The 23047-nt window shown below is 40.1% G+C and overlaps 2 protein-coding genes across 2 annotated transcripts in view; both read right to left on the reverse strand.

The window, feature by feature from the left end:
- Positions 1-7538: 7538 nt before the first annotated feature.
- CER1 (cerberus 1, DAN family BMP antagonist) lies at positions 7539-9735 on the reverse strand. The gene is made up of 2 exons (XM_010137046.1): positions 9208-9735; positions 7539-7826 (listed from the first exon to the last, which is right to left on the reverse strand). Exons 1-2 carry the CDS (start codon positions 9733-9735, stop codon positions 7539-7541), a joined length of 816 nt encoding a protein of 271 aa, XP_010135348.1.
- A 9233-nt stretch (positions 9736-18968) lies between these two features.
- FREM1 (FRAS1 related extracellular matrix 1) overlaps positions 18969-23047 on the reverse strand; it is a gene marked incomplete at its 5' end in the record, with an annotated part of 47835 nt that continues 43756 nt past the window's right edge. The window contains 2 exons of the mRNA XM_010137047.1: positions 18969-19168; positions 20134-20219. Coding sequence (XP_010135349.1) covers positions 18969-19168; positions 20134-20219 — 286 coding nt within the window. The remainder of the gene's footprint in view (positions 19169-20133; positions 20220-23047) is intronic.

The raw sequence follows: 23047 nt of genomic DNA on the forward strand, positions 1-23047 counted from the left end.
GGCGGGAGTGTGTCGGGGACGGACTTGCCCGGTCCGGCTTTGAGCGTGCGGGTGTTTTTCACCAGTGTTGCCGCTCGCTGGAGCAGGCCCACTGGCGATCGTGGACGTTAATGTCGCCCTTCTCTCTCCTCCACCACTGCAGTGTCCCTTCACAAATCTGACGAAATGTGAGCTCTGCAGAGAAGGCCTCTGCTGCTGTCTCCAAGCTCCCGTGAGGAGAATCTCATTCCCTAACTTACTGTACCACTTAGTCTGTAATACGAAATTGTCTGAACTTTCTTGATAGTATGAAATCATACTAGCTTTCTGTTACCCGGTACACCTGCGTGATCAAGGTTAAGACAGAGTAACTGAAGGGCCCTACGTCACTGTAAGGAGGACATCCCCACCCTGAATACATGGACCTTCTATTTCTCAGAATCTTAAAGCCATCCATTAAGGAGAAAGGATACCCCTGGACTTCCAAGATTACGCCAGCACACCAGCCTCTTGAACACCTCCATGAAACCTTCCCATTGTCATACATGTTACTGTAACGTCATACATATTACATACATGTAATTGGCGCAAGACCAAATCCAGGGACATCCAGGGACAGATAAGAAGGAAGCGGATGGTGGCAGCAGAGAATTAAAATAAGAAGTGTGTGTTAAGTAGTGATTGGTCAAATCATGTATCTGAAGGCTTGAAAGGTGCAAGAACCATGTGTAAAAACACATTTGGTGTGCCCCAGTTTGAGTGGGACATGTCATGTGCATGAATAAAGAGTTACTCCTGTAATTCTGTACTTTGCATCCTAGACTGTCTCCTCTGTCAGCACAGGCTGGTTGAGAAATTTTCTGGTGCTCGGGTCCCCTGCTGTGCTGTGCCATGCCCCTTGCATTGAGAGGACACTTACATGGCCGTGGAGGCCAGTCTTTGTGTTTAAAAGATAATTCTGACTTACGAGGGATTAGCAGTGGCTAAGAGCCAGAGACAGCTTGTAATGGACAGCATTGTCAGTGTTCCCAGATGGGAATCGTGCCTTGAGCACCCATTGCTGATGCACATACAAGATCTATCCAGAGGTATCTCCATCTGTCTTTGCATGGCATGGTTCCCACTGTAAATAGATGGGTTCTTGCCCTGAAGCATTTCTCCTACACAGTGATGGATTGAATGCTGAAGAGTAATATGGTGATCACCACTGATACAGATAACTCTTCTTTATTACGGATAACATTATTCCTAAAACTTAACCATAATATGGTTATTCTGAAAAGACAGTACCCAAAAAGTCAGTTTAGTGTTTAGGTGGATTTCAAGCTTTTGCCCAGACTTCTGGAACTTTTCCTGATTTATTTTCCAGTGTCCACAGTCTTCTGTTATCTAGGGCAAATGTTAACATTTCAGGCTAAAGTTGCACTGTCCTGAAAAGACGTATTCTTAGCAGGAACTGGAATTTGTCTGGAAAGAGAGTGAAGCGTTTTCCAGGTAAACCAGAAGATAGTACTTCTTCAAGAACAAGCTACATATGTTCCTAGGAACAGGTGACGTTGAAAATAATAGACATGTTAATTGGACTACTATGGGAAAAGAATCACCATAGTTTGTTGTAATAAAAAATAGCTCCTCCCTGTATTTCATGACAAATTTCGCATATGAGTTTATGCCTATATATGTAAGACATAATAAGCTCTGAAAACTTTTCACTAATTTGTAGAATAAATGTACATAAAAACCCCAACAAACTCAACCAAGGAGCGGAAAGGAAACTAAAGACTTGGAAAATAAAATGGAAAGATAAACAAAGAGGGATATTATCATTGATGCAGGTTTCCTGTAGGATGAAAATCAGACAATAATGGCATCATCTGGTCACAAACGAAGTATTTGTGTTTCTGTACCAGTACACTGATAATGGCCTGTCATTGTCTGACAACGTCTTGTCAGAGAGATTGTGTTTTACTCTTTTCTACCCACAGATGTGTGGAGTAAACACAGGTTGTGGAACAAGGACTGTAGTCTACTCTGGCTCAGTCATCAGCACAGCAGTTCCCACTTGTGAATAACATTTTTGAGGGGGAAGCACAGTGCAGAAAGGAAAGCGGGCAGTCGAGTGCTGGACTTCCCAACTGACCTTGCAAAGACTCAGACTGCAGAAGCTACCTGACACTCTTGCCGGAGTATCAAATCCATGTAGAAAGATAATGAGTCTTTGTGGCTAACTCCGTTCGGAAGGAAAAAACATGCCTAGGGGAAATACTAACTCTGCATAATACTGGCTTTACATAAAGTCCACTATGGATGTATTACTCAAAGATTATTAAAAGTCTGCAAATTTAGAAGAAACCCTACATTCTTCAGTGCTCAATATTGCACAGTAGCATAGAATTCCTCTTGGAGTTCCTCATGTCTGTGTTGTGTTGTTGTTGCTGTTTATAAATTACCAGGAGCCACCAGCTGTCATCATATAAATTTTATTGGCCCTCTGTAAATATTAAATCAGCATGCTAAAATCAAGCCATGTGCAGTAACAGCTGATGCTCTGTTGTGGAGAGCACATGTGAGAGAGAGGTATGCATTGTGACTCCTGAGATTCTTAACTGCTTACAAGCCCCTTGCTTATCAGACTGTTTTCCAGGATTCATTCTGAGCCCGGTTGTGCCCCTTGATCAATGTGCAGAAAGGGTACTGTCTGTGCACAGGTATCTCCTGTGTGAGAAATCAGCTTTCTCAACAGTGCTCATCTTCCTGAGTCCTTCGAAATTCTGCACTTTGTAACTGCCGCTTCTTTTCTGCAGTCCCATTGCATTGCACTCTTCCTTGAAAACCCTGCTCATAGGAGACAATTGTGAGCTCTAGAAAGGGAACAAAATTCTTCGTGTCATGAAGACAGAGGTCTGTGGTAATGACATGCTGTGCTGAAACAAAACTTGTCCTGGCCCAGAAGTTTTGTCAGTCACGATGTCACATACTGAGGATAAGGCAATAGATGTTAAAGGCAAATGTTTCTCAGGCTCTGTTTTGTCTCTGACCTAATCTGCAGAGAAATCAAGGGCGAGATTTGTTTTCTGATCTGTCTGCCTCAGTAGCAGACATGGTGAAACATACTGATTCCCCAGCCCAGATATGTTACATGGAGGCTAGGCTAGACCAGGCAGTAGTCTAAGCTAGGGAGTTAGTCTTCAGCCAAGGCAATTCAGTGATGTGAGGAGCTCTGTGCACATAATGTCTAGCTGCAGATATCCTAACCTTAGCTTTTCTAATGCCTCTCGTCCTCCAGGAGTTGCTCTCTGAAGTCGAGGCAGGGCTTGAATGCTGTCGTATCTACTGCAGTGCTAGGAGAGTTTGAACCAGCTTCAGCAAAGGGTTAAACTGAGATACTGCCTTCTTTAGAAAGGCAGCTTAGGTACCTGGCTGCTCTGTCTGAACACCCAGCCACCAGCAGAACATCAGACTAAATGGCTGGTAATAGCAGTACCCTAAAACAGGAAAACAAAGATGCCTCAGAAATGCCTTAGAGAATCAGAAGGCTGGCCTTGACTTTTCTTCTTCTTATTATTATTCATTTTAGCTTTTGGTCCTTTTTTTTTTTTCAAGTTGAAGTGCATTTTGCTGCTGCCTTGGTGCACAAAGCACTGTAAACAGGATAATTTTTGTTCTCAATGTGAACAATAAACATTCTATTAATATTCTTTCAGGGGAACAATTACAGGGTCTTTTCATCCCTGTTCTTTCTCGTCTGAGCAAAGGGACTGTGTGCAGCTGTCAGGAAGAGATTTCAGAGGAACTGAAGTTGATGGCTGCTTACCAGTTATTCAAGGAATTAAGTTTAGCAAATTATTTATTATTCACTATCAGTGTTTCTTGTTTCCACTGGCAAGCTGTCTGATGGAGGACCTGAGATAGCCTCAACCCCACACCTCTTCAAATGCACCATCCTGCACAGCACAGTCTCCCAGATGCCCCACAGACATGATGTGGTTATGCAAGCTGTAAAGACTGGCAGGGAGCTTCTCTCCGAGCAGGGAATCTTCTCATCTTGCTATTGCAGCAAGGAGCTGGTACATTTAGGAGATAGTACCGCAAGAGATTTCACCACCTGTCTGTAAAACATGCTAAAGCTTGCTAGCTGAGAGCCATGGGGTTGTTTCACAAATGGCGAACAAAGTACCAAGCACAGCAGTACTGAGTGAAACTTCAGAGGCCTTGTTCTGGAATATATGGTTGCACAGGAGTTGATAAGAGTTTGTTGTAACTCTAGTGTTTGATGTAATTACAGGCATTAAAACCAGTTGCATAAAATCCTTTTTTAAGAGAATAGCCTATACTGAAGTTTTATTTTGCTTGAACAATTAGAATAAACAGCAGTTCCCTTAAATTATTTTCAAGGCAAAGCACACCCATTTGGAAAAGAGGCAGTAGGTCGAATGAAATGGCAGAAGTGTACAAACTCCACTTGTGATTGAGCTGAATTTCCAGAGAGCTCTGCAGCTATGGCCTAGTCTTGTTCTGTAAGATAGGTTAGCACAAGGAGTGGTCTGAGGTAGAAGAAATAACTTTTAACAGCACTTTTACTGTAAACATAGTTACCTTGGAACAGCCTTCATAACAAGAAGCATTCGACATCTGACTGAACACAACTAAATTGAAGTCATGCAGGTGTGTTGCTATAATGGCATTACTACTGGAAGCGTGCATAAAGTGATCTGGATCCCACCCCTCACCTTTCTGACCCACATCACGACACATCATCATTGTGCTGAGAGGACAAAATCCTTTTAGCCCCTGAGCACAACAAATTCCTAGTACTGAATTTTTAAAGGCTGAGAAATCTCATCCGATTAACACATTCTTGATTTTGCAAAATACTGTGCTAATTGCATGCAACCAGTCATTGCTGGGTTAATTAAACATGCATCCAAAAACCATGCAGCAGTAATCTAATTAGCAATTACTACAACTGTCATTACCTCTTTACACCTACTTTTAAACTGTGCCAATTCACACTAAGGATCTGTTACTGCAGACTCCTTAGGTGAGTAGCTTTGTTTGCAATAATGCTTCAGCACACAGAACAAATTAGGCCGAATACTTTGGAGTCCACAATATAGCTTCAATTCTGCCATCCCAATGTGCAAAAGTCACAGTTGAGCAGTCATACCAAAATTACAGGACTGGAAGATTTTTCTTTTTGATTAACTTGTGATCTCACTGGGAGTGTGTGTAAGTCCTGCCTTCAAGTGGTCCTCTGCAAGCATCAAACGTAAAACATACTTGCATTTAAAAAAAAAAAAAAATGCAGACAAACATTCTTATATATTCACACAGCTTTAAAACATCAGTGTTAGAAGCCTCAGAAGACTTAGATTTTCCAGATTAAAAAATAAAATTGGAAATAAAGATAAAGAAATTTGGGAACTTTGATGCTTTTTATGCTTTTCTGCCTTAGACTTGATCAAAAATAAACACTAATAGTCACACACAGTAACTCACAGAAGTTTGATAAGGTGCTGAGGTTTGAACCTCAGGAGTTGTTCCTCAGCTTTTCCACTTGCGTACAGCATGCTTTAACAAAGTACTGGTCATTAAGGCTGACTGCGCAATTGGACATGCCCAGTGAGAAGGAATTTCTACAGAAAAAAGCATGAGCTGTAAAGAATTACTTCATTCTCTGGGACTATACTGCTGCTGACTGTTGCTGCTTTGCCTGTCAGAAAAGCTTGTCTGTCTTTGCTCATAACATGACCCCATTTGTGCCCAATGCAGCCTAACACGTGAAGGTAAATTTCTGAATCTGAGAATAACAATCAGCATTATAAAGCTAGGATAAATGTGAATTTAAAATAAGTATTTCCTTTATTGCATTCAGCACAAAGAGGATAAGGCCTTGACAGCTTGTTACTTGGAAGGACAGCTCATATATCATGCCATAACATACAAACAGCCATACACAGTTTGCCCACCAGTCCTTGGTGTAAAAGGATGGGGAGAAGGCTTTCTTCAGTTTTAATATACAATTTTTATTATTTTAAAAGGATTAGATGTAACAAAAGATAAGTATACTCATCATCAGTTCATTCACCGCAAGTATTCTGCAGAAATGAACAGCTATTGCAGCAGTTCAAATCCAGTTCAGGATACCATTCCTCAGATCGAATTTTTGGTAAATATTAAACATGGGCTTTGCACTCCAAAGCCATGTTGAGCATATTTTTTGACAGGATATTAAGACATTTCTGATCACGGTGCGGTTCAAACACAAGGAATCATTTACTCAACCCTTGAATTGACCAGCCAGATCAGTAATGATTTCCAATACCCCCAAAAAGAGTAGTGGATAGTTTAGCAACAGGGATTCAGGTCTGAGAGTTTGGCAATAGCAGTGGAGCAGGTTCCCAGAGGACTGAAGGAGCTGGCTTAGAAATTGGCTGAATTCTGGTTGCTGGAAGCTGTCTGGTCTGCCAGGTCTGCAAGACCAACCCAAAGAGAAGCACCTGGAGAGAGGAGAGTAGTCAGCAGTTCAGCTGACAGGCACCGGTGCTGTGTTGGCTCGCACTAGACCCAGAACTTTCACAGCAGAGAGTTTTCTTGGCTTTATAGATATACAGGTATTGCCATGTCCATAAAATCCTTCTGCAGATTTTCTATCGCACAAATACCTTTTCTGCTTTAGTTTAAGTGTTGAGAACATTACTTGAACTTTGTCTTGGAGTCACTGTCAACCTTAGAATTAATCAGAGTAGAAAACATACATTGTCTTTCCATAGTGAATTTAAATAACAATAACTACAACAACAGCAATAATAACAATCCATTAATTTATGGTGTTTTCTGTGGGAGTATACCGTTTTCTGTGTTTTTTTCTTCTTCTACTATGTAACACTTTCAGGAAAAAACCGTGCAGAGCAAATGCAGGCCTGGAGAAGGAGTGAGTGTTTTCTATGGCAGAATACCCTTTATAATCACTATCTAGGTGTGTAAATTGTGAGGTATATTAGTTTTCACTGGGAACTGAACTCCAACTGGGTGCAATCAGAATGACCTTAAGTAGTCACAGCTTTCTGTCTGCCTTATGTCCTTTTACAGTTTACATTCTCCAGCCACTATCTAGATGTAAAAGTAGATCTGATCTTGCAAGAAAGAGACTAAAACCTCATACAGGTATACTGGCCATCCCTGCAAGCAAAGGCAATGTAAACCAGCCAATACATTAGGGTTTTGCACAGATGAATCACACTAGTTCTTTGGCTGTTGTTTACTAGTAGACCAAGAACAGTGGTAGGAGGGATGGAAAGTTTTTTAAAGGTTTCCCTTGTTAAAGTAAGAACTGTACACATAAGCCCAGTAATCTCATCTCCTTTCTTTAACAGCCACAGGGAAACATCTCTTATATTTTAGGTAAAGTTATTGTTGAAACGAAGAAGCAGTTCAAGTATAAAGTGTACGTCTTTAATGTTTTTGTGTACCACTGTGATGAAAGCTTTAGGGTATTCTGGGTTTTGTTCTGTTGGCAGATTCTTATGATCAAAGAGTTAAGAGGAACTTTTCACAGGTTAATTGTGAGTATTTGCATGTAGGTCTGACAGTAGAGATCCAGTCGCAGAGTCTTTAATCTTCTGAGTCTCACATTTACACTCTTCTACAATCATGACTTCTTTGACCACTGGGACCGAACTGGTGCAGTTGAGATCTAGACGCTTCATGGAGAACTTGCTGGGCAAGCAATGAGAACAAAAGGTATAAAGACGATCTTCTGCACCGGGAACATGAAAGGAACTACATTTTCCAAAACACAAATTGTTCTGTACCATCACCTTCTCACAGCTCTCATGAGTAACACCCTGAAACAGAAAACAGTTTGAAGTTTCTGGTACATGAATGGTCCGTGGGCTTTGCTAGAAGAAATGAAGGCAAACTCTACCCCTCCACACCCCTGCCACAATATTTTTTTTCTTCTCAGGACATTTACTTTAAATGTGTTTATTTTTTATATCGAGCAAGCAGTAAAATGTAAGAGCTTTTAAAAGCAAACTTTAGTGCTCCCATGGCATGTCTTAGATTGAAAAACAATGGCAGTGTCTGTTTCAGTCAGTGCCTTTGTGAGGTGATGAAGGAAAATTCAGTAGGTGGGTTTGTCATGTTTACCTTTTAATTGCATTTTAAGTTCTACATTTCTGACATGGTTAAGTTAGCAGCACTTTAAAAACCATTTTGGCCCTACTTACTTATATGTAAACAACAAGCTAGACTTAATTGTAACCTTGAAGATTTGTGTCCGTGTGGAAGAGGCATAGTGTTGTTTAGCAGGGATTTTTTTTTTTTTAATTAAAATGTTAAAAGTGCAAGAATAAAAATTCCTTGAATCAGGAGAGCTTATGTCAACTCACAAGCTGTAAGAGCTAGACTGAAGTTACTATTTTTATGTTGGCATAACTGCATTATCCTGGAGAAAGCTTGCAATATTACATGGCACAAAAAGTAAAGTGGTACAAGTTTCTAGGGTCCGTGTCTATTTACACGTATCTGCCAGTGAAATAAATTTAGTGAAGGATACGAAAAAACACGGTCCCTGACAGATTGTGGTTGTGGCAAACACTTAGAGTTGATGTTGCTGTATGAGGGGATACAGCACTTTTATTTATATTATTTGTCTATCTTGATATTACAATACAGTACAGTGACTTCATTTGTGCATGGGACAATTTAGCAGTTCTCCAGCATTTTTAGTATAGAATTAAAGGTATGCATAACTCTTCCAGCTAGTACAGCAGAAAGGAATCTTTGCTTAGCTGTAAGAAAATTACCGCCTTCTCCTGTAAATATTTGACCCAGGACTTTGTATATATGCACATATGTGTATATAAATACACATATATATGTATATATGTATAGGTAATTCACACATACAAACTGTTTAGATGTATGTTCCTTGAATAATTACTCACCCCTGCCCTGCTTGCTCAGTCTACATCAGAACACCCTTGCATAAAAAAAGTCAATAACTCTCTGAAATTTGAATGGCTTTCCAGTGCTGCAATGACCAGTTTGCCTCATCAGACTAAAGTTTGTTCAGCCTTTTTCAGTCGTGTTTTTCAGCTACTTGTCATGTGTGAGCATTCTGAAGCAGCCCTCTGACTTAGGAAATGAAATAACTTGTTTAGTTGCTGACTACAAAAGGCAGGGGAAAGGACACATTTATTGGTTTTGGACACCTGTTCTTACCTGAGAAAAAGGCAGGGTTCTGCAGTTTTCTTGGTACATTTCATTGCTCTTTATTGGCAGGACAACCTCTTCTGATGCTGAATTTTTCTTTAACATGAAGTGGTCCCAAAACTTCTTGGCATCTTTTCTATAGGGAGGTTCAGTCTCCCTCTTGCTGGAATAGTGGGATGAAGAGAAGTTTTCCATAGGAGAAGTCTCTCTGGGTGCTGGCCATGTTCTCAGGTCTTGGTCTGTATGGAGTTCTGCATTGGGAAGGATGAATCTGGACATTTTTTTCTCCTCTCGCTTCTCACTTTCAGATGCTGTCTGTGGAATCGCTACAAAAAAACTTGGTTCTCCCAGGATTTCCTTGACATCTGCTGGGTTTGTCCCTACCAGATCATGGAAACTCTGACTTCCGAGCAGATTTTTGTCTGGATAGAAAAGGTGCTGAAATGGCCTTCTGCTTTTCCTTTGCAGTGAATCTCCCTGTGGCTCTGTGGCTCCAAGACAGGAGAGCACTAACAGCTGAAGGAGAAGCAGTGACATGGTCCTGTAGTACAGCCCCGTAGACCAGCTGCTATTGCAGTGAGTGTAGTCTGCTAGCTTTATAGAAGAGCCTGGTGTCAGCTTATGGCTGCTGTCTGTGTGCAGAGGAGGGGAGGGCTGAGGGGAGATCCTGGTGTGGCTAATTGCATTCATTTACTGTAGATTACAATTATGATAGGGGAGTTTGTGCTAATGAACTCTGCTTTCAATCTGAATTATGTGTATTAGAAGTTCCTATCTAAAATCTAGTAACCCTGCATGGTGTGGGGGACTGAAGGAGTCGACAGGAGGAAGTGTTTGGATAAGCTGTCTAGTTTAGGCCTAGGAATTAAGGAAATGTTTGAGGTTGTGTATTAGCATGTTCAATGTGGTCTTCGCTGTTTATTTTGACTTTCCATTCCCCGGAGCCAGAAACTGTCAAAACAGGGAGTATTATTTCACCACAACAGGAAAAAGCAAGTTGATTAAAGTTTGCTAAAACATGAAGCTGGATCTGGAGTCATCAATTCAGCCCATGGCTTCAAGAGTTGAGTCTAATTTTGGTCTTTCAGATTTGGGATATGACCCAAGGTCTGCAACAGCACTACTGCAAACTGGCAGGCTGGTGCTCAGACATCCAGATGAACCTGGCAGAGAGCATTAGCTCTTGCTTCATCTCCTCCACAGCAGGTTTGGAGCTGCTGGAGTGCAGACATATCACTAGCCCAGAATAAATGGTCCCAGACTGAAGAAACTCTCTGCCCCAGATTCTTAAAGATTAAGAAACACCACTACATCCTGTTCAGGCACCAAAGCCACTACAGGCATCCTGTAAAGGATTTAAGCAAAATATGTTAGAACTGACATATTTTATAATTCTAGACATCAACGTCTCAACAGAAATATCTAAAGAGTATTAGACCCTAAACTGGAGGCATCTTTTGCAAAATTATCATGCTGTGCAGCTTGTAAGCAAAAAAAATCTAATGGAACATCATACAGAGAAAGTTTTGGGAAAAGGAAAATATATTTTCAATAGACATTACAAACATGTATCCTAATCTGAAAGTACTAAAAGGAAATTATTCTCCAGATGCTTCTGCCATTTAGGTACTCTAAACTCTACACATTCCTGTTTCTGCAAGAGTCTTTCAATAGACTTAAGTGTGTAGCTAATCTGTTCGTTATTCTTGAAAACTTAGGTGGTCTGTACTAGATATATGGAGTTACTTGAATTTCACTTATGAGAAATTAGTTTATTGCCTAGAAATCAAGGTGAACTAATTGCCTAGCAACGTCCTTGAGAGGCACTGACTTAACTTTAGCACAAAGTTAGTGTCCTAACTTGAGGTCCGTCCTGAGACTGAAGTGCCTGGAGCTCCAGCAAGAATGCAGTTCACACACCAGTATTGAAGTGTGTTTGTGCTTTGACCACAGTGGAATGATCTCTTTAAGGGAAGCACAGACATAAAGCATAAGCTTTATTGTTCTGTAATTTCAGCTGAAAGCAGTTTATTTCTGCCACTGTTTTAGTGCCTTCCTGAAGCCTCAAGGGTGCCGTGGAGGGCATGTCCCACAGTTATGAAGAGTGAATTCAGAGAAAATACTGATTTGAAAATTGCTGATCTGCAACAAGATCAGCTGTGAGGTGTGCATGCAAAAAGCTCTTCATTATATTTACACAAGGTTGTGCAACAATGCGTCAAAAGGATTGATTTGATGGTAGATAATTAAGTAACCTAGAAGTGAAATTTGAATCCTTACGGTCTGTCTTTGTTCACCCACAAATTGAACAGAAGCAGTTGACCTTTGGAACTAAAATTCCTTGCATCTGGTGTATGTTGGTAGCAGTCATTTTAAAACTATTCAGCAAAGATAAAGATTTTACATTCTGAGTTTTCTTTCCTTTTTTTTCTCTTTATTTTAGTTGCTTAGAGAGTTACAGGACTGGGCCGATGCTCAGACCTACGTATAATATTATATTGACAGAGAAGGGTCTGACACACTTGGCGATATCTTTCAAACATGAGATTTGTCTGTTTAAGACAACATGTATTTTGCAGCTCTTAGCTTCAGAATTTAATAATGTAAAGCTAACTAAAACAATTTAAAGATTATTCCATCTGGATTGTAGCAACACAACAGAAGTGTTCTTTCTGTTTGTTTTTATCCGTTTCAACTATTTTTTACTTCCTTTGCCAGGAAGTGCCTTCTATCTAAGTTTAGACCAATGGTGTACCAGCTTTTTCTGTTTAAAAGTTCCAGCTGTGGTCTTGATCCTGTAATGTCTGTATGTAACTTTATTCATGTAAGTAAAATTGCATTAAATTACTCACGTGTATGTTTGCAGAACTAAAAAGTAATTGCCTAAAAGGCCAGATTTACCTATCTTCAAACCCTGCTTAAAAAAATCCCATGACCTTCGAGGTAAAAAAAAAAAAATATGCTTTTAAGTCTCAGTTAAATTTTACCCCATCTGCTCTGAAGGGAAAAAAAAGTATGTGTATGTGTGCAGGTGTATTCTGCTCTTCTTATCTGAAGTAGCTGAGGCATGTTTTGGTGCCCAGATAGTATCTTAGTTTCTGCTGGAGTGTTCGCTTCTTTGTAGCAAGAATATGAGCAAACCAATTTTATTACTGCTGTTTAGAAAGGGTTATTTTTACAGTTCTTCACAAAGAATAAATCAAGTTGCAAGCAGCAAATATGCTGCAAATTATTAAGGATGTCTCTGTCAATGCACAGATATGAAACACTTCTACCTAAGCTGAAGTGGCCTGGGTTATGGGTGCAGTGCAAGTGCTAACACTGTCATGTATAAAAATCTCAGTATTGTCATATATGCATGGATGTGAAGTTACTAGTGTTACAATATGCAGTGCGACGGCACCAAATAAACCCTGTTCTACGCTGTAACTTACAGCAAGAAACGAGGCCTGCTTTAGAGGGCTTTGGATGGAAAAGCGCGAAATAATATTTATAGAAGGGTAGGAAAGAAGGCTGAAGCAAAGCAGTGTCATCAAGTCACTTCGCAAGCCACTCTGCAACCCAAAGGCAGAAAACACAGGTCTTTCCCCCCCTAGGTCAAGCCAGTTCTAGTTTCTGGGTTTGGTTTTACCTAATTTTATCTAGTTTCTTGGATGGTTTTACCTTATATCTGCTGGGAGTCAAAAGCAGCATGTCAACGCTGGTTCTGCCAGGCCAGCCTAATACTGTTCATGTTTACAGTAGTAAGCTGTTGCTGCTTTCCAGGAGACAAAGGTGGTAAGAAATGGGACCTGGTACATCTGGGCACAGTTCATTCTGTATCTACGTATTGTCCAAACCTGTTGTGGAGTCAGCTCCCTGTATAACTGCACAGGTAGCAGATCTATCCTCAGCCTCTCAGCTCAGCCAGGAGCCTGCCTGCATTATGGGAAGGCATCCCAGCTCAGACAGCGAGTTTGGAGAACCATTCTGAAGTTAAAAATAGTAAGTATTTGTAAGTGTCTTTGTGGTGACATCAACTGCACTAATAATTGACAGCAGAAATTAGACCGGGTACATATTCATTATGTTCCAAATACAGATAATCTCAGATTTCTACAAAAAGCAATGCTGTATCTTCTTTAAAAACTTGTTTTCCTGCCTAATTATCCTTTCATATAAGCATAGCACATGTTTTCATGGTATTTTTGTTGTTAAATCTTGTGGCTAAATGCAGTGGTGCCTTTCAAGCAGACTTTGATTTGCTACTATGATTTGCTACTATGAAGTAGCAATTTATCTGAGGCATTCTGTTTTCACTAGAAATAGTCACCATGAATGTTTGCCCATCTTTTTGAAGCTGTCAGGTCTATAGATGACAAGTGCTATGCAAATGCAAAGTGGTATCATTCATTTGTTTCAGGGCTGGAGTTATTCAGTTATTATAGACGTCAACTGATTAATTAGATACACTGCCAGTTGATGCCTAAAAATAATTCTTAGGCAGTGCTTGAATTACTTGCCTTCTGTTGAGCTAAATAGTCTAATGTTAGCGTGATTGATGATTAAATCACTAAAATGGATTTTATATATTACAGCCCAATTCAATATCCCATCATTTTCAAAACACATCCTACAAACTTGTATCCAGATAAACCTTTTACAGAACCCATATGAAGACCTCAGAATAAGTGAATTAGCACTATGCAGTTTATTCTCCAATTATTATACTTATCAAAGAAAGCCATCTGTGGTCTTTGTTTTACTGATTTTCGGGGAAACAAATGACACACAGGCCTCATGGGAAAGTTACAATTATGAAACCAAAAGGCTTTTTACCAGGTAAAAGATCAGAAAATAAATTCCTTTCAACCTTCGATACTGTACATCATTAATTCCCTCCTTTGCTCTTCAGTTTCAAGGCCTCTGTTGCATTGCTTCTTTCTTCACTCATTTATACCTTACTGTTGACGTGTCTCTCTTTCTTTTCTCTGATTTGTAGCAACAGAATTGAGAACAGTCTTAGATTTCAAACTGCTACCAAAATGTAGATGCTCACATTTGAACATGCTCATGTGTATGTCCAGCAGGGCTAGGATAAATGTCCTTTCATGCTTATTGTCCCATGTTCTCTTGGCTGTAGGCATATAATGATGTAATGGATGGTTTTTCTCTCATAATTCTCAGACTGCTAGATTTTGGACAGGTGTTCACATCCTGAAGCATCTCCTGAACGGTACTGGTACATATGTACTGCCTAATGAGAGTGTACCCACTTCCAAACCCAGCTGGAGTAGCTGTGTTGGATATGGGCTTGATGGCTTCCGCCTGTTAGGGTATGGGACAGTGAGCCAGGGGAGAGAAAGTTTGGGCAAAGAGACACTTTAGACTTCAGAAAGACACATCTTAGATTGCTGTGGATAGCTTGAGAGAGCAGAGATGATTCACTGAAGAGTTTCACAACACCAAGAAGGTGTTTGTAATGGAATCCAAGGAAGAAGATGCAGATAAGGTTTCTATTTTTAAAGTAAAAATATTTTGGAGTTATAATTTCATCTGTATGAATAAAATTATATTCTTTTTCTTACTGTGTAGTACTTCAGATACCAGATTCCTATTCATTAGGACCACTTCTGACTGAAAACAATACATTATCTCAATGCTATGAAAGTAAAACTACAAAACCTCTTGTGTTCTTGTCATCTAACCTTACACTGCTTGTGTACTGATGTAGAGGAAAGTAGTTAAGCAATAGAATTAGAGTAGCAGAGTTCTCTATATTACAAGCAGCGTAGTTTCTTAAAGGCTAATAAGAGGCGAGAACTGACTTCTGCATCTTTCCATTGAAGATGACTGAAGTTACTGGAGGTCAATGAGTTTTTTTCCCAAATTCTCCTTTAAATCAAAAATCATATTAAAAATCAGTTTTATGGACTGACACTCTTCCTTGAATTTATTCTTCCTCTTGTATATCTGCTTGCAGATCTGTGACTGTTCTTAAATTAAACTTCTCAAAATAAAGAGCATTTTCTCTTTTAAAAGTTGTTTGCTTATGATACAAATGTCCTGATAGTAATAATTTAGGAATAGGCTCATGCAGAAGAAACAGAATTCAGACACTACACAGTAGGTATATTATGTGTAACTACAAGTGCATTTCTGCTAAGCCCAACACTATAGTCTTTATCACTAGAAAAAAGTTTTTATGAGATTATGGAAAAGGAAAAATACATATTCACCAAAATATGTTTCAGTTTTGTATTAACATAAATTACAAAGTTAAACAAAATATATATAGTGATCTGAGTACAAGAGTTACAATAGCACCAGTCTTGTCGTGTAACATACAATCACAGTATTCACTGAATTATATTCCAAGAAGTTCTCTGAAAGCTATGTTTATAATTTTAGAATGAGTGAACAAAGACTTGAAGGCATTCAGTAAGTTTTGGTCTGCACAAAAGAGATCTGGAAAACTTTCCTGATTTCTTTTTTCAGATTAAAAACTTGATCTCTGTGAAGTTAATGACAACACAATTTTTAAAAAAATATATTGTTTTCAAAGGAGTGTTCCTGTGGCCAGTTGCCTATGCTGTTATTCATAACCTCCATCTTTAAGTCAACTAATTCTCTGTCAAATTTGTTTGAAATTGGTTGACAGATTTAAAAGATGCTTGACAGGGAGAGAAGGTGGTTAAAAGCAACAGGCACACAAAGTGCTCATATTGCCCATCTGTTTATAGGAATCTAACTACTCAGTTCTTTTCACTGAGCTGTTGTGTCTTGATTCTCTTGCTCTTGAAAGGTATGTGGATAGTTCTCATGAAATAAATCCTTTGTTTTTCCAGAAGGTGTGGCATCCATAGGTGAACCTGAATTTACATGCTCCTTGTTCTTACTTACAGCATCTTGAAAGGAGAATCAGCTGATAATGAGCTAATGCTGATGCTCTGAATATTGATTCCTCCTGGATTTACTGAGAGTCTAATTCAAAAGTATTGAAGAGTGGAAAAGTTCCCAGTAACTTCTCAGGATATTAAGCTCTTCCTTTACTAAACCTCTTGGAGACAACAACTTCCTATGGCAACAGAAAAACTGATTTATCTGCGCTCTCACTGAGTTGAGTATGTTGTATTCTTTGAACTGCAGTGTTCTAATAAAAGCTGTAAAAACTTGTGAAAAAATACTTAATTTTAAGGACAGAAATATTAAATTTTCAGATAAATGTTGGAAAAGTTCATTGTATTGAAAAAATAATTCAGCAGCTTTTCAGGGCAGAAATATCCTTGCACTACAATATAAGATTAGCTTCATTAATATATTGTATTAGATCTAGCAAAACCAGTAAACACATACAGTTTGCACAACTAACAGTCTGTTGTGTCCTGAAATCTTAATACCCTTCAACAACTGTAAAGTAGTTCAAATGAAATAGGGAAATTCTTCCCTCTTCTCACAAAAGCAAAACACTGAGATCACTGTTGTCTCAGACTAGGCATGATTTTTTTATTAGTTACTGATCAAGTAACAAGCACCTTAGTCAAAATTCCCTCTCTGTTGATGTCATTAATTTATTAAATAAGGAGAGGTATTTAAATAATCTCAACAGACTTTATCGAGATAGCACCAATAAACTCAGCAGTTTTCGTAAAAAGAAGGCCCTAAAGAAATAATAGTTTATGTCTAACCAAGCTCTCTTAGTCCATTTTCTGGAATTCCAGAACAAAATAGCAGGAGATATCAAGAGTGCTTTTTTATATCCTAATATTTTTTTTTACAGTGAAAACTATCAGAAATACAAACAGGTCTAGTTGGGTACTCAGGGGCACTTGGTTTGGGGAATTCTTGATAAAATTAGCTTACCTATGTTGATCTAGAAAACTCGTTAAGCAAAAGTTTTAGTGTCTAGCAGAAGTGTGTAGATATAAGTGTGGCATATAGATTACCATGACGAAAAAACCCAGATATTCTGGAAGTATTTTTTAATCTATCTGTCGATATCAAAAATAAGAGTGAGGAGGTTCTGTCCATAACATTTTTCCTCTAATTTTGGAATGCCCTGGTTATCTGCAACAGAACCTTTCAGAAAGGTTCTCTCCTGTATACAAGGACTGTCCAGCTGTTCATATGCATATTCATTATAACATGTCACAGGCAAGGAGGAAGGACAAATCACCCATGCCTGTCAAAGGCAGGGAGGAGGGATAAATAATCGCTGAAACAGAGTCTGTCAGCACAGAGAGGAGAGGTGATTCTGCTGCATCTGTCCCTTGCAGGACTGAGAAATTGCTGTGAGGAACCCCAGAAGGAGGTTTTGCACCTCTGGTGCAAATAGCGTGCAGATGCACTTGATCCAGAGGCTGGCTGAATAGGTGAGGTGATAGGGGCAAGGGGAGAACTGCTGGCAGCAGGCAGGCAGATGGGAGGGATAAGAGTTCATAAGGTACAGAGCTACTCAGTCCCACACCAACTGTCACACACTCATTGTGGGCAAAGGGAGGGTTTAAGAGGAGCTTTCATTTTTATTTCTTTTTAAATTTTAAAGCTGGCAATAAGAAGGTCCTAAAGCAAGAATTTTGACAGGTCAAATATAAATCTGCTATAATGTTACAAAATGGTAATACTGCAACTGCATATATTTAAAATAAATTAAGTTATGGGCAGCTGTTTTTGCCTATTTAATACTGATTTTTAAGCCTTTCTCAGAACTAAATCTGGATTTTTAATTATTATTTTTAAAAACCTCTAATCGAATCTCTAATAAGGACTTAGATTAATACTTTTCAAAAGCCAAAGCAGCTTTAGTACAAAATATGTCTCATGAATACATTGGTTTATACACACATATAAATCCTATTGATGTTCATGTATCCCAGGTTAATATTCTAGGATTAAGCTTCAGTACTTTTTGTCTGTGTGTGTGTGTGTGTGTGTGTGTGTGTGCGTGTGTGTGTGTGTGTGTGTGTGTGCGTGTCTGTAAATCATCCTTTGGTATATAGCATTAGATTTACAGAGGTCCCATTTTGTAATTACACTAAAAATTACAGCACCATCCTGCAACTCTAAAAAACATTGAATAGTTTAGGTTAGGAATGTGAAACAAAATGCAGCTCTGTGTGAGCAGATCCATTAGGATGTGAAGCTGGCCTTGAGAGGCAGAAAAAGAAATACAACGCTTGCTCCTGTTGGTGCTCTGTCTCTAAATTCTGCCTCTCGTGTTTTCGTACAACGTTGTACTAGGGCGTCCATCAAAGAAGCCCCAGTCTCCTGACATAATGTCTCTCCCCTCATCACCCAAGAGGATTGTTTTTTAGGCAGCTGACTTTGCCCGCATTTCCACTCCAAGCAGTCTTTCTTTTTTTGTGACTTCAGAGTAAAGTTGCAGTTTTTATTGCAAACGAACTAAAGCAACAACAAATTCACAACTCCTCCTTAAGACCAAAGTCAATCAATTGATGTGCTACTTTCTTTTTTCTTTTTTCTTTTTTTTTTTTTTTTGAAGTATTTTTACACAGAAATAGGCGTAGCTCTTTGGTTTAGAAAGAAATACAAGAAAGTGACACATCAAAGTCTTTGGGGAGAGCTCAAAACCATAATGCGGACTTAATCTTTGCAACTGACCTCTATTGCTTGCTTAGAGTCCAAAAATCATCTGCACCTCTGGCAGCATATAAAATAAACCTTGCTGATAATTAGGGCGGTTTTCTAACTATACACCCTTGTATGTCTGCAGGTAAATAAAACCGAAACAACGTGAATGTTCACATGCTTTCACAGGGTTCCTCTATTCTTTACAGCTTTTTTGAACATATATAGCTGTCCCGTTTGACCTTGCTGCAGTCAGTTGCTTGCCATTTTCCTCGCTTCTGCACCAATGCACAATTTCTTCCTCTCTTTGGAAAGTGGTAGGAGCCTCTTCTCCAGTTTATGTAGGTTACAGGTTCTCCTCCATTCCACTCCCAGTGTCCAGGATTGGCTTGGTCATTCAAACCTGTGTGAGGCAAAATCAGTGATGTTTATCGCCTCAGTTGTAAATTAGGTTCTGTTAATTAATACAGCCTAAAACATGTCTTGTCTCTTAGCCCCTGAGTTGCTAAGACTGGCATGAGTGGCATATTTTCAGGCATGACTTGTCTTCTGAGCTAGAAGAGACCAAAATCAGAAAATTGACACAACGATCTCGCAGTCTTCACTCTTATCAGAGGAGTTTACTTCTATCAGGTAAACAGAATCATGATACTATTAAACATGATCCCAAACTAACTGTAGGTTTTAAAGTTAATTTAGTATAGCTAGTAAATCCATCTGAGAAGATTACTAAAGAGCTGAAAATTGCAGCTCACAATTGGAAAAAGGAATTTAAAATGTGGACAGTATAACAGAAATAAGAAGGGTTAGAAGAAAGCAATAGCACTAGTCCATGAGCTAAAGCAGGCATTTACAGAAAGGGATCACGAGGTACAGAGAAGGCCCATCTGAGTTCTTTAATTTTTTGTTAAAGAAATAGACAGCTAAATCTAAAATGATGTGATTAAATCTTCTTTAGCTGGTCATCTTACTAATTCACAGGATTTCTGATAAAAGGTGACACCATTAAATTATGAGTTACATACATAATTATTTAAAGTAAAGTTAAATAAAGATAGATTAGAGATAAATATAGCAACAGTCAAAAGAAAGGTGAGATAAACAAAAGAGTAGGAGCTCTATTGGAACTTATTTTACCATTTAAATGGGAAAGGTTTCAAGGGAAAAACAGTCCAGCAATAGACAACATGATAAACTCTTTGTTAAAGACATAGAAAATTAGCCAGGTAAATTATGGCTTTCATTATGTGCCTCACTGAGATAACAAAAGCAGCAGGAAGTTAAGCACTCGATTGCTGCAGCAGTTCTTGCTTTCCAAGGTGCGCAGGAGCTCTAATCCTCGAAGGGGAAGGCAGCTGATGTACTTACCTATCCAAAAGGGCTTCCTCCCACTGAAGTTCCACAACCACTGCATGTGTTGTTCATTAGCCACACTTGCTAGACTCCCCAGGTATCTAGGCTCAAGGAGAGAAGCTAGGGTAATTAGCATTCCACAGAGGGGCAGACAGATCCGGTAGATTTACCAATAAGGGGCACTGATAATAGTGGACTACTTGGAGAGGAACCAAAGTCCTACTCTGATTTTTCTAACAGAAAAATTTAATCAGCTGGGCAACTGAAAGAAATATATACAGGAAGTGTGTACCTCATACTCAAAACCTGTGTTTTAAACCATCATTGATAAATCCTTCACTTTAGAATAATAACCTGCCCACAGTAAAATCCAAACCACTGAAAGATACAGCTTCACCCATTTGGTGTGTTCTGACAAAATTAAATCTTTGAGTAACACTGTTAAAATCTCGGCCACGTTTCAAGGCATTTAGTTGAGATCAGAGAACAGTTGTTTTTTGTATTATGGAACTATTTGGCTGGAAGAGGCCTTTAAGATCATTGAGCCCAACCATTCACCCTGCGCTGCCAGGGTCCCTAAATCATACCCCTTAGAACCACGTGGTGCTACACACGTTTCAAACACTTCCAGGGTCAGGGACTCCACCACCTCCCTGGGCAGCCTGTTCCAGTGCTTTACAATCCTGTCTATAAAGAAGCTTTTCCTGATATCTAACCTAGATCTCCCCTGGTGCAACCTAAGGGCATTTTCCTCTCGTCCTATCCCTTGTTACATGGGAGAAGACACTGACCCCAACCTGGCTACAATCTCCTTTCAGGTAGTTCTAGAGAGCGATAAGGTTGCCACTGAGCCTTCCTTTTTCCAGGCTAAATAACCCCAGTTTGCTCAGCCACTCCTCATACAAGAAGTTCTCTGGACCCTTCACCAGCTTCGTTGCCCTTCTCTGGACACACTCCAGCACCTCAATGTCTTTCTTGTAGTGAGGGGCCCAAAACTGGACACAGTACTCAAGGTGTGGCCTCACCAGTGCCAAGTACTGGGGGACAATCACTGCCCTCCTCCTGCTGGCCACACTGTTTCTGATACAAGCCAGGATGCCATTTGCCTTCTTGGCCACCTGGGCACACTGCTGGCTCATATGCAGCCAACTGTTGATGAACGCCAGAGGTCCTTTTCCGCTGGGCAGATTTTCCATCTTCCCCAAGCCTGTAACGTTGCAGGGAGTTGCTGAGACCCAAGTGCAGGACCCAGCAATTAACCTTATTGAAGCTCATACCATTGGCCTCGTCCCATTGATCCAGCCGGTATTAACCAGACTATTTCAGAAGCCAGCTGCATACATAAGCTGTGTTCTGTGTTTGTACTTAAAAGTATGTCAACCCAAAGGAGAATGTGTAAATCCTAGCCACTGAGTGGCCTTGTCACTGTGAAGTCTTCCAACTAGTTTCAAGAAACCATGCAAGCATCATCAGATGCCATTTACAGACCAGGCTAAATCCTGAAGCATTAAGAGGCAAATGCCATCCTGCACATTTGCCATGAGCTGTCAGCCATCAGCAGCTCCAGTTTCTTATTTATCCATCCTTTCACCTGTCTTGATACCATATTGCCTTTTTACCTGTCACACCTGCTGTTGACTTCTCTCTGATGCTGAGCCTCCATCATTTCTATTGTCCCCTATTTCTAGTTGCCACTCAATCTAACAGTGATGAAAACCCTTTCGGCCTCCCAGAAGATCCTGGGTGATGCTTGATAGGGCCCAAGCAAACAACGCTGATGATCACAACATGTTTCGAGAGAGCCAGAAACTTTTCTAGAAGCAGAGTAAATCAATGGCATTATAAGGATTTTGCTCATTTCATGACTGTTGCTAGATAAATGAGACAGTATTGCTTCAAAGGAAGGAAAGATTGTCTTCTTTAAGAACTAGAACAACAGCCAGGCCTCAAGAGTGGCATGGCAGACTTGATTCCATTATGGCAACCATGAACAGGTCTTGGGGTGCAAGCCCAACACCAAGCCTGCCCAGTTAGAGCTCCATGCCTGGAGCTCCATTCCTGTTTGCTGCCTTGTATCTCTTCTAACAGTACTGATCCTGTGGATGCCATGGAACACCACAAGAGACACGGAAGCAGGCAAATTTTACATCAGGAGGAATCCAAAATAGTAGCCCACGATATTCTGCACGGTCCCTACTGCACAAAATCTGGACCGTTCTTTAACCTGGGCACGCAGTGGCATGGTATGGAATAAATTAATCATAAAGCCGATGGGATGCTCCTGCTGCAAAGGCGTCCTCCATTATCCCTGCAGTCAACCAAAGTAGCAGGAGTTTTGCCCTCTGCTAAGCTTTGCATGGTGGGGCTGCCAAGGCCTGCAGGACAACTGGGTTTCAGCCCTCACAGCCCCACAGCCCTCACATGGTTACCCTAGACCAAGCACTGCACAGTAATATAGGTCACATCAAGGCCCTTCCTAAGTCTGGGGGCTGCCAGAGAACAAAGTGTAAAGGAGCTCATTGACATCTGTGGACACACTCCTCAGGTAGAGGTGTAGCAGGGTGGCCTCGGAGACATTGATCATGACTGTACCAATGGCAGACTCTTTCAGCACAAAGTGGTTAGCAGCAGGTAGGGGTCAATATTGTGCATCTGCTTATGGTAGATGCAGGCTCCCAAAACTTCACCCAGTGAAGCTGCCAGCAGAAGCTTTGGCTGTGCTTCTCATCGTGGTAAAAGTTCCAAGCATGGTGTTTGTGCCTGTATGTCCGAAGAGTGACATGCTTCCACTCTTCTGGGCCCATCTACCAGTGAACCAGGAACAAAGCTGTTAACACTGATAAAAGCTCTCAGAAAGTTTTGTACTCTGTCTTATTCCTTAGACAAAAAGTCCAGGAGAGTAGGCTCAGTTCAGGGTGTCCTCTCAGGG

The sequence above is a fragment of the Buceros rhinoceros genome, unplaced genomic scaffold (genome assembly GCF_000710305.1).
Source record: "Buceros rhinoceros silvestris isolate BGI_N320 unplaced genomic scaffold, ASM71030v1 scaffold2475, whole genome shotgun sequence".
Lineage (NCBI taxonomy): Eukaryota > Metazoa > Chordata > Aves > Bucerotiformes > Bucerotidae > Buceros > Buceros rhinoceros.